The 12,526-nt window shown below is 42.7% G+C and overlaps 1 protein-coding gene across 5 annotated transcripts in view; it reads right to left on the bottom strand.

Moving 5' to 3' along the window:
- The window catches only part of CHCHD6 (coiled-coil-helix-coiled-coil-helix domain containing 6), a 109,706-nt gene extending 97,855 nt beyond the window's left edge, over positions 1–11,851 (bottom strand). For all 5 annotated transcript variants that reach the window (XM_027700882.1, XM_027700883.1, XM_027700884.1 and 2 more), the window contains exons 1-4: positions 11,678–11,851; positions 9,936–10,065; positions 8,936–8,990; positions 7,941–8,067 (exon numbers count right to left, since the gene is read on the bottom strand). In XM_027700882.1, coding sequence (XP_027556683.1) covers positions 7,941–8,067; positions 8,936–8,990; positions 9,936–10,065; positions 11,678–11,767 — 402 coding nt within the window. In that variant the 5' untranslated portion in view covers positions 11,768–11,851. The remainder of the gene's footprint in view (positions 1–7,940; positions 8,068–8,935; positions 8,991–9,935; positions 10,066–11,677) is intronic.
- Between the last annotated feature and the right edge of the window lie 675 nt (positions 11,852–12,526).

Raw genomic sequence — 12,526 nt, 5'->3', positions numbered from 1 at the left:
TTTAACTGCTCTTTAAGGTGAGAAATAAAGAAATAACATCAGTGCTTATTTTGATTACTCGGTTTCATCTACTAGTACAATCCAACAAAGCTTGGGGCTTTGGAAGACATTGTATTTGAGGAAACATGATTTTGATTAGGGCACACCTGCTCTGTTGGGCCTGGTTCTTGGGGCTTCAGAAGCCCATGTGTTAAAACAGCTATTTTATTAATCCACCTGACAGCCTTTTTTGTTGAGACCCAAGAAGCGCCTTGCACTGTTTCTCTGTCTGCCACGCAGTGCAGACACCTCTGTCCATCTCATGCAGCTTCTTTACCACCCTTTGGCCATAAGCAAGGATCACATCAAGACATGTTCAAGTTCCAAGAAAATGTGGCAGAAGCACCAAAGCCAGTTTTCATGGTATTTAGGGAATATGACAGAAGTGATACCCAGTGGCAGGTCACCTACCTCACATCCCCATCAGCTGACAGTGCAAGAGCAATCGAAGTGTTTCACTGAGGGCAAACTTATTTCCTTAGAATTGGTCTTTATTATATTGGCCTTTTAAATTCACAATCTTGCTCTCTTTCAAAAAAAAAAAAAAAAAAGCAACTCTTTCTAGTCAGAAACATCAAGGGAATTTTCAGTGATCAAGGATCACTGATTCAAGATTCAAACAATGTCATTTTTTAGATAGAATATAATGACTACTGTAAAGCTAGCACAAAATACTAAATATATGTATTATTCCAAATACTCAAAACACAGACAAGCAAATTCATAATCCAAAAATACAATTTAACCAAGCTAGTAGGAACTACGTTCTTCCAAAACTCTCAAATCTTTATACCTACGAAAATCTCATACCACAAACCATATCCCATTTGACTAGTACTGGCTGAAAGGAAAGGAAAGCCTACTGAAACATCCTGGTGCATTACCAAATCTCTGTTGCTTATACTCCACAAATTAGCTACAAATTAGAGCAGAATTCTACTATAGTTCAGCAATAGTTCAGCAGTAAAACAAAAAGATGCAGTACTAGCTTTGCTGAACCATTCACAGAAAAATATCGACATTTCCTATTTCTTTATTAATTGAATATTTTGTAGTTATAGACAGAGGAAAAGGAAGGGTAACCTTATCTTTTACTTCTTAAACAATGAAATATCTTTAAAGTAACCCTAAGTCAGAACAAAGGAATCTTGAACAAGTTTCTGTGGGGTACATAAACTTGGTAGACAAAAAAAAAAGTGTGAAATATAGGCACAGGAGAGTTGAAACAAGACAGGAGAAGTAGGCAGCACCACAGACAACTTCAATTTGTTGCAGCTGTAGGATTTAAAAAGAGGCCAACCTTGTGATAAGGTCCCTTAGCCCAAGAGACTACGAAAATGAGAAGCTCAGACGACCATCAGCTGCTGAAATCTGCAAAAACTCTCCAAACACAAATTAACCTTCAGTCAGGAGATAAAAGTCTAGCTGTAGAAATTGGAAGTTGTTAAAAAAATGCTATAAATGTCTGACAAATCATAGCAGCAGTAGCAGGAAAATATGCAGTACATACACAGCATCTTACCCGCAGTCAGATAACACCTTCGCCTTCCCTCAAGAGAAGAGGAGGTTTTCTTTTGGGTTGGCTGTGTTTTCACTTTCTGCCTTTATTGTAGTGCACATTCTCCAAAATTGCTTTAGTTAAATTTAGACCTCACTGATGCTCCAGAGATCAGAAGTTATTAGCTTGCTGGAGGTAGAAGACGTGTAGATCCTCACCACGCCAAGCTTAAATTTAATGTAAACCTTTCCAAAGTCCACTATTTAATACTTGAAGATTATTTTCCATAGGGATCCCTTAAATGTTTAATGGTTTAATTGAAAAAAAAAAAACCAACTTAATTCTTTCACTGCAGAAATATACTCACTTTTATAGTAGAGGGCAGCAGACAAAGATGAACCCAATTGTGGGGAAAAGGGGAATGTTCTGGCCCAAGACTAGATAATAACAGACCACTGACAAGTCTCCACACAACACACTTGTTTCAGGAGAAAGTCTAGAAAAATATCTCAAGCTCTCAAGGCAAGAATGAGAGGGATACAAAGAACAAAGACTGAAACTATTTAAATCCCTTTGTCAATAGCTTGCAACATTTCATTAAGGATCAAACCTAAAAATATGTTTCCATTTGTATCACCATATTTAAAAGGCAGCCTTATTCAATCAGAGAGAGCAATCAAAGACAACTTCCAGCCAAAGATCCTGCACCTCCTGCTAACCTAGTCAGGACCCCACCTGGTTCTGCAAGCACTGAGAGCAGGTCTGGGTGTTGGACACACAGCACAATGAATGCTCTGCAAAGAGCCAAACTGCAGGGAACCACGTTCATCCAGAGGTCTTGCCCCCCAAAACTGGTGGTACCCACCTCAGGTAGGAATGAAGGCTCTAGTAACTAAATACACCACTCATTTTCTAAGAAAACAAAAATTAATCTGAAAAAAAAGGTACATTTTCTTTGGCAAACAAATGTAGATACTTGTTGCTAATCACTGTAACATCAATGAAAATTGAACTTGGGAGAAAGATAACTTAATAGGCTTTTATCTCATTTTGCACTATTATTTAAAACAGGCCTCCATACTTTTCAATTTAAATCAACGTTTTCTCTCTCATCCATAAAAAACTTCCATCAAGAAATATTTACAGAAATTAAATAGCCAGCAAACACTAAACCCCAAGATTTGTGTTAGCAATGTCTCCTCCCAGAACCAACCTATTTCCTATACATAGCTTTACAAATTCTGTGATTCTGTAACTTCACAAAGAGAGGGGTTCAGCTCAATGTGTGCTGCATTTCAGCTGCAGAGCCCATGGGACCAAATAAACTGTCCCTGATGTGAGCAGTTTCCAAACCATAATGCAAAGCTCACAGAGACAATACCTTTCATTACATCAACTCAAATAAACAGGGAGATAAAAATGGTAAGTTTTGACAATAGAGGCCTGACCTCAAAAGCAGCAGTGTCACTTCACTGACAGCCCCACACTATCACAGTTCCAACAAACACCGTGCTACTGCTGGACCTCATCCGACCACTCCAGCTTTTCACAATGATAGGAGATTACACACAACAAAACCCCAGGTAATCTAGAGATGCTTACCTATGGCTAATCAGCCAGGATGGAGCTGATCCCCAGCTTATCACAAAGTAAATGAAAGCCTTAACAAACTAAATCACATTCAGCACTGTTTCTAAAACCATGTTCAGTACCAGCTCAGCTGCACCTGCAGCTGACACTGATCAACAGTAGCCAATTCACAGCAAAAAACCCTCAAGATTGGCTTGAAGGAAATATAAAGGAAATTTTCCACAAATGGGCCAATTGGATTGTTTCTCCACCCCTACAGAATGAAAAAGAAAACACAACTCCACCTGATCACTCCCCAACTAATACCAAAATTACCAAAATGACCAATTACAATCAGCTACTGGAGCAAACAGAAACAAACCCAAATCCTTGTATTTCCTCCATGCCTATATTCTGAGCCAGCACAGTCACAACAGTGCAATGCTGGAACCATCAGAAAGCAAAGGTTGCCATCCAGCAAGCCACTGAGCAGAGCATGATCAGAAACATTGGGAATAGTAAGCCATCCATCATGGACAGCTGGAGAAACTTTCCCAGTAATTTAGGAATTCTGTGCCCAGTCTGTTTTCACTCAGCAACCAGTGTCCGTCAGTCTGGTCTCATGGTGCAAAGTTTGTCCTACTGTCACCCCATTTCTGAATTCATTCTTTCAAAGTGAGAAGGAAGATGACGACTTTTGGTCAATAACTCTGACAAAGCCATTATCCTGGGGGTATTAAATGGGGAGATAAGAACTTCAGGGCTTTGCACAAATCATATTAGTTCAATTCTCAAATCCGGGTAATGCTTCTTTTCAAAGTATTAATTTCATTTATTCTATTTGCTCTCCCTCTGTCCTGATAACACAAGTGCACATGGCCCCTAAATGAGATCCTCCTATTTTATAAGTTATAATCCTCCCTTTCTAGAGTAGTAATGAGATGTCTTCGCTTAATCGCGTTTATTTCCCCCCCCAGCTTCTGCTTTTATCCATTCCCATTCCACATTGATTTGTCTCAAAGGTTTCAGTGAAAACCATCAGGCAGGGAGTCACTGGCTTCAAGAGGCTCCTGATGCATGTGCTGCACAGCCTTCAGAGATTACAAAAGCAGAGAGGAGGAAAAAGAGCAGCTTTGCTTGCAAAGTTTCCTTTGTCAGTAAGAAGGAATAAAAAAAAATAGAAACGCAAAAGAACTGTGAAGTTAAGAGAAGACATTTTGATTAATTGGAATGGAAAAAGAGAAGACTTCTGGTATAGGGGAATAGTGAAATTATTCACAACATAGTGAAGCAGTTAAATAACTTGACTCTGACAACTTCGCAAGTTCCTCATGCTAGAAATAGAAAAGGATTTAAAGATAGCTGTATTAATTCCTGGGTATTTCACATGAGACTTAAGGCACGCCACCAGCATTAGTTGAACACCCTGGGCCTTGCTCTGAAGTACCGTACATATAATCCTTGTTGTGTTTTAAGTACCCACAGTATTAAATTATTCAGAGAGTCCAGTCAGCACCATGATCCTGCAGTGCTGTACAAACAAACAAAACATTTTATCTCTAACACAAATTGGGGAAGAGTTCTTCTGCAGCAGCTTAGAAGATTATTTCCATTTGAGCCAGCCCCCAGGGTTAATCAAAAAGCCATATTCAGTCAAAGAGGAAAGTAAATGCTGCACTATTACTTAAAGAGCTGGTTTGCCTCTTAAACTAAAGCTTTAAGGAGTTTTACTCAAAAACTAAGGTATCTAGAAGGTAAGTACCTTGTTCAAAGTCATTAAAAGAAATAGAAAGATCAAGACAAAAATGTAGAACAGGACCCAGGTACTTAACCCTAAATCCCTCTTGAAACCAGTGCACCACTTCAAGGAGAAAAAATGACCAAAACCACACAAACCACAATAAAATAACAATGAGTTTTAATCTGTACCCTGCCCCATAAACAACAAAGTAACTGGCCCCAGAAGCTGTCAGCAAGTTCCCCATCAAAGGTTAATTCTAATCGACGCTCTCTTCAGCAATGTGCAATATATAAAAAGACTGAAGTGCTTCACAGCAGTATTGCTAATAATAAAAGTCAGTGAGTGAAAATCATAAAGAACAGATTAAATGACAAGCAACGTTCAGCACAATCAAAATGAAATCATTTCAAAATACAGCTATCATACTTGGATTTATGGTCTACAAGTGGTAACGTTAAAAGAAAATGTTCCAGTACTGCTGGAGACAACAGTACAAGAGAGGGCTGCTAATCACCAAACTATTGATATGTTAAAGGTACAGGGCAGCTCAAGATCTTACTGCAAATATTAAAAAAAAAATAATAAAACAAAGCTTTTTAATTATACACAGCATGATTCTCAATTTTTACTAAATTAAGTGCTGCTAGAAGCAAATTATTCCTTATTTCTTTCATGGGAGTTGCCTCATTTTTCTCTGGCTTCCACAGTAGGTCACAACAACAATAAAAAAACCCTGGAAGCTTTTCCCTTATAAATGTAAGCAGATCATTTCCAGTGCCATCTGCACCTGGACTACCATTAGGTATTTTGAGTTCCAACACTATCTGCTACCTGAAAGAGAAGACTGACACAGAAGAGATGACAAGCAGCTCACACCCAGTATTTGCCCCATATGCTGGGGCTAAAAAACAGAAGAACAAGAAACACTCAAGCCCTGTTCCTAATAAAGGAAGGTAACAATACTGGAAGACAAAGGACAGATATGATTTGAGTACAATTGAGTCAATACAATAAGGTAACCATGCCCAAAAGGAAACCATAGATGAGATAAAGCAAGTCTGATAGGGATCTCAATAATTTAAAGGTCTGGCCAAAACAGTTCCTGCTTAGAAGCTGACAGACAATAGCTTTGACCTCATCTTTGCAAGGACAGACCAGACAACTCCATTTTTTAAGGATCTTAAACTTATGACTGATCAAGAGATAGTTAAAGAGCAATGAAATTTAACAGTTTCTCATTCTTGTACCATGTTCTGGGCTAACACACACCATGGTAACTATTTATCACAAGGGGAGCCTGATCAGATTTTTGCAGAGCATAAAGTATGCAATATCTGGGTATGCAACACTGCAGAATTAAAAGCTAATTCAGATAATAGAACATACAGCTTTTGTATGTAAGCAGTGAGGTCCCAATTCACTTTAGAGGTGCCATCTTTACACTTCACAAATATCACTTGACTCTGTTAGTCACATTTCTCCAGGATTACTCTACACCTCACTGGTGGAGGGCAGGGCTCTACTTTGAGCCTGGCCACACCTTCAGATTGGACAATAAATCCACCAGCTTCTTCCCCTTGTTCTTACAGAAGCCAGTTAATTACATTCATAGAGAGAACATTCTCCTTATAATGGTCTGCAGTCACCTGCCTCAGACATCACTCCTCCAAAGCTCAGCAATGATGCAACATCTCATGGTCAGGATACAAGAGGAAATTTCCTATGACACAGCTATTCACAAGCTTTATTCCAAGAGCAATACAGCTACACACCTGCTCTACTCTCATGTTCTCCATAAGCAGCTTCTAGGGATCACTATCAGAGATAGGCTATAGCTAGGAAGATCTTTTCTTTGAACTACTGTGACCATTTTTATATAAATTTTATTTATTCAGTCCCCAAACTACCCTTATATTATAGCCTCAAAATGCTTCACAGCCAAGCCAGTGCCTAGGTGAGCCATGCCTATTAGCATTCAACATATAGAAAAAACATGCTCATAGAAGCATTCTTCATTTAAATCAAGCACAGACTGATAAAGCTACAGATCAGTAGCATGGAAGAACAACAACAAAGACCATCACCACTCCACTCTGTCCTCTCCTAAACCAGTATGTATCAGGTAAGGTGAATTACTCTCAGTCTAGTTCTCAACATCACAGTCTAAATGAACAGGTAGTTTGATCTCACACCCCAACTCCTCATACCACTGCAGGGTAGGAAAAAGGGGCAGTTCCACTAAGACTCTGCACTGTTTACAGGCAGTACACCATTGCCATAGTAATGCTAGCATTTAAAAGAAAACAATATGAAATAGTATGATGTCAATATTAAGCACCAATGACAATCCAAATGTACTTCACTGTACTTCTGCCTCCAGCACTGCTATGACAACAAGCCAATGGGTCATCTCAGCAACATCAAGGTGCCTAACTAGTAGTAAAGGCTGCAGCAAGAAGTGTCCAAAAGTAAGTCTGCCTGCTGGGCAAGAACAAATTGGTTTGAGAGTAAGTGGTGTGCACAAAAAGGGTTTATGCTTCCTGGTCTCTAAAAATCAATCTTAGACCTTCTTCAAAATGTTACAATACTTGACAGTTTCATAACAGTTCTTCTGTTACCAGCCCCATAAAAGACTCAGACAAAAGAAGACATTATTACTTTTTATTAATTTGTGTATATGCTCAATTATACTCTAGAAAAAACAGACCAAAGTCTCAGGATACATCAGGTCAGCAGAATGTGATGCTGTATATATCGAAACATTAACTTCATACACTTGAGAGTTCAAAAGAGTTCTCACCAGCTAGAGGCCATATCCACACACCACACTCCCTGCCACAGGTCAAGCTGTCCCCAGCACAGCCATTGCTTGTGCCTTCCCCTGCAAGTCTGGCCTTAGCAGCACTGCGTGACACACTGCAAATGGAGCCTGCAGCTACACTGTGAGCCAAACATTAAGTGATGAGTGGGGGTGAGGAGTGTTTCAGCCTAAATCAAAGTTTCTAAGCTCATCACACAAGTGACATTAAATGAATCCCCCCAAGCAGAGGTATTTTAGCCTGTCCTGCATGGAAATGTAGCCTTGTTACTCACCAGCTGGGCTGTTGTCTGCTTCTCCTCATTAATGCTGTTCCTTCCCCTGGCCTCACTGGCTGCTTCCCTTTCCCTTTTGGCCAGACGGAGCAACTCCTCCTGAACCAGAGCCTGTTCTTGCTCATACCTGTGTGAGCACCAAAGGCAGAGAGAAGGTGATCAAAGGACTTCTGGCAACAAGGTCATGGCTTAACATGGACTGGTCCTACCTAGAGCCAAAACACAAATCCATAATCTATTTGGCACAAAGTCTGCTCACAATCCCTCTATTATCAGCAGGAATTTAAAAGCCCAACAAACTTTAAACATGACCTGCAACTCCAGTGACGTTAAACTTTGGCACCAACAGTAGACATGCACCATGTAAACTTATACTTCAGTTATATTTAGATCTATTAAGGACTTAATTATGACCTGAAAACAGTGAGAATAGGAAGTAGCTGGCTAGACAAATACAATGCTGCATTGGAAAAGATCAAGGGACATACAACAATGGACATTTCCTCTCATCCTGTCACTTGTTAACTGGGAGAAGAGAATGAACCCCACCTGGCTACAATCTCCTTTCAGGATGGTATAGAGAGCAATAAGGTCCCCCCGACGCTCCTTTTCTCCAGGCTGAGCCCCCACAGCTCGTCCTCATCAGACTTGTGCTCCAGCCCCTTCTCCAGCTCTGTTGCCCTTCTCTGGACATACTCCAGCACCCCAATGTGTGTCTTGTCATGTGAGGCCCAAAACTGAATCCATGATTTAAGGTGTGGCCTCACCAGTGCCGAGTGCAGGGGACAATCACTGCCCTGGTCCTGCTGGTCACACTATTTCTGGTACAAGCCAGGATGCCATTGGCCTTCTTGGCCACCTGGGCACCCACTGGCTCATGTTCAGCTGCTGTCAAACATATGCTTATCGTGCTCAGACCGAATAAACCACATATGTATATACATATATATTCCAAAAGGAGCTAAACTATTGTCTTTTTCAAAACTTCACCTCACCTCCTGTACAGTTCCTGCTCTGCAGCAGAGTCACTTGACATCGGTGGATGGATTCCTAGAAAGAAGACCAGAAACCTGTGACAACTACAGTATAAAACAATCCTTCATCACATCATAAATTACTTTAGGAGAATTTCATATTGTCCATCAAGAGAAAAAAAAAACAAGAAAAATTAAGTTTGATGGATAAGAGTTTGAATTTATGAAACAGAGGCACCAACAGCATCATCTTCAACCAGGCACACTGAACAAGATGTGCTACAGAAGCTTTTAGGTAAGGATGTTAGCTCCTCAAACCCTGATATATACTGAAACACAAGCATGGTTTTAGTCCTACTTTCCATTTCCTTCCTCTAGTTCCATTAAGTCTTCCCCTTGACCTCCTGCTTTCCATGTAATTACAAGGGATCCCACAAGTGGAGATGAAATTATTTGATGGAGTTCAGGCCGTCCATAAGGCTAATCTACATTCAGGAAAGATGTAGGCTAACAGCAAACAAAGCCTTAACAGCAAAGGCCAGGTTCTCTAACGTCATGTTACTCTGGATGCCTTAAACAAATCCCTGCTAATATATATCCACAAAGCATATTTGAGAACCAATAGAAATCAAATAGTTTTCTGACCTGTAAAGAAAGACAAACTCAGAAACCAAGTTCTCATCATCCACTTAGCCAGCTGTACTTCGACAGACTACCCGTCCCTATCAGTTTCTTTCCAAAGAATAAAAAGCAGCATTTCCCCCACCCTTCCACAATACACTCCTGGTGCACGCAGTGCATCCAAAGAAGACAAGGCAGCTTACCAGGAATGAAAGATAAACTTCTGCCTTGCTTATTGCGTGTTCATCTGAAATCCTAGAAGAGTTTACAACGTGATACAGGCCAATCAAAAAGCTCCTCTCATAATGAGATAGTACTGAAAAATACAGGCATACTCTGTAACACGCAGTGGCAGCACTACTGAGAGGTGTGTCCAAACAGCCAACTGACCCAACAGTACCTGCAGATTTGGGTTTCCCTTCTGCAGCCAGTGAAGATGGAGATGTGCCATTGGATGCACGGGGAGATCTCTGGCTGTCCCTTTTGCTTTGAGAAGATTCTTTCATTCGGTTCACTACATCTTCAGTGAGCTGAAACATATGTAGGTGAGTAATATGTTAACCAGGTCAGCTGTTGGTGTACATTTCACAGTGAACACTTCCTCTTTGTTAGTGTCCAGGTTACTACAAAAGTATTGCATTTTTAAAGAACATACCCTACCAGTAAGTGATAAAACCTCCAATCTACTGCCCAACCCTAAAGACTTCACTAGACAATGACAATCTTCCACAAATACTATCGAAGGTGGAAAGAACCACTAAACAAGTCAACCCTGTGCACAGGGACAAATTTACCAGAAATGGGAGGAAAAGAACTAAATATGTTCTAAGTCCATCCATCTTTCTTCCTCTTCCCCCATGCTTGCTAACCCAGCTAAGCATGGCAGAAGAAGTGCAAACCATATGGTAGAGAACAGTTGCACAGACCTCCCACTCACATAAGGCTGTAAACATTTTTGCAATCTCAACTTCATTCTCACTCACTGACTTGGGTTCAAATGCATGAAAAAGAAAGAAAAGCTGATTTGGAAGTTTTCTGGCAATTCAGAGGGTTTCTCACAGCACTGTTATGATTGACCCCTTCCTTCTCCCAAGTGCAAAGGTTCTGGCTCTAGAACACAATGAAATGGGGCTGCCTCCCTCACTAAGTTGGTCACAGTAGAAGACATATTTTCAGCTATGCTACTGCTATCCACCTTAACAGCATTTTTAACATGTTCGTTCTACATTGTTATCATGCCCAATGCCTGATTTTAAAGGCACAAATCCCTGCCTATATCCTATAAAGAAAAATTAGGCAAAGACAACTTTACCTCCATCAAACACATTAACAAGGAGATAAGCACACTCTTAGCTAACTTCAGTCAAGTGATTAGTCAAAATGGGATAAAAAATAAGTAGCCACAGCAAAACACATTCTGCAAGCTCATTTCAGGCAGACCTTAGGGGAAAAACACATAAAAGCATCAAAAAACAACAGCAGTGAAAATTATGGTAGTATTAAAAAAAAAAACACACAACCAACCAAAGAAAAGTCTTAATGGGGAAAGAAAACATTCCTTAATGATATCACCACCACTCTCCTGGGTTTGTTTCCACAACACATACATGTCAATTTCCGATCCAAGTTCAAGAAGCAGCTTCCCGCTGTCCCTCCTAGAAACACCTCCCTATTCCCACAGTCTCCCATCTTCCTGCCTGTTCAGCCAGTGCTGCTCTGCCAAGACTCTGGGTACCATTACAAGGGTAGAGCTGCGTCCTCTCGGATGCCCTCTGAGCCGGCCAGCATCTTTAGCATCAAACTGCTTGCAAAGCACAAGGCAGGGGCAAAACGGGGTCATTGAGCTGCGAGAAGGGAAAGAGGGCTGAGAGCAGAGTTGGGAAGGGGAGGTGAAGGGCAGGGGTGTCCCCGCTCAACAACAGCCATGCCCAGGCCCCCAGCCCTCTATCCCATCACTCTCTAATCGGCCCATCACCTCTCCAACCCCCTACTCATCCAGCCTTCCAAGGTTTTCCTCGCCTCCTCCTTGTTGATTTCCCCCGCTCGTCCTTCCCAGCCCTGCACCTGCTCCCCCTGACCCCGCGGACAGACCCTCCCCATCCCAGCTCCCTGCCCTCCATCACCCGGCCCGGGGCGCCTCACCCTGATGCCCTGCAGCACCCGGACTTGGTCCCGCTCGTCCAGACCGAAGGTGACCCTCCTGCCGCCGTGGCTGCTCTCGCTGCCGCCCATCCCGCCCGGGGTCTCCTCTCCCCGTCGCACCCCCACTCGCACCGGCTGCCAGGAGCGCCTCTGCCCCGGCACCGCCTGCCAACATCCCCGCGCCCCATTGGCGGCGGCCGCGGGGAGGCCAATGGCGCGCCGCGGTGCTGGCGGCCGCGCGCGGTGCACGCTGGGGGCTGTAGTCCGTGCGGAGGCGGGCGGCCGGCCCGGCGCAGGGGGAAGCGCGGGGAAGCGCAGGGAAGCAGCGCGCTCCCGGGATCGCAGGGATTCCAGTTCCCATCCCGGTGTGCCCGCCCTCTGCACCGCCCTTGGAGTGAACACGGCACCAAACCGCCCCGTAAAACTTCTACTGCCATACGGCCAACTCGCCGGGTTTCTTTACTGGGTCCAAATTATGGGAGGATGGGAACCAGACCCCGTGTAGCTACATGGAAGATAAGCTTCGTGCCTTCCTGGGTTATCTCCTAGCTCCATGACTGAGGAACCACGCAGATGTCATCCATCGGGGAGGGCTCACGAGCTGATGAGCCCCCGTCGATGTCCAAGGCAATTCTCCCTCGGCAGCACTGGGACAAAGCATCCCCAAACACAGCCAGGGGAGGGTATCCCCCCACCACACCAGGAATCCCTCATCCACCTCCACACACACTGTTTCTCTCCAAAGCCCTCGAGGAAGCTCACCACCACATCTTACCTCACATTTCTCTGCTGAGAAACCAAAATTACAGTCTAGAATCTCTCATCAGTTTTACAGAGGCTGCTCTGGGG

The sequence above is a fragment of the Neopelma chrysocephalum genome, unplaced genomic scaffold (assembly GCF_003984885.1).
Source record: "Neopelma chrysocephalum unplaced genomic scaffold, ASM398488v2 Primary Assembly neopelma1_147, whole genome shotgun sequence".
NCBI classification, from domain to species: Eukaryota; Metazoa; Chordata; class Aves; order Passeriformes; family Pipridae; genus Neopelma; species Neopelma chrysocephalum.
The sequence above is the reverse complement of the archived record's forward strand: the minus strand, read 5'-3'. Positions and strand labels throughout refer to the sequence as shown.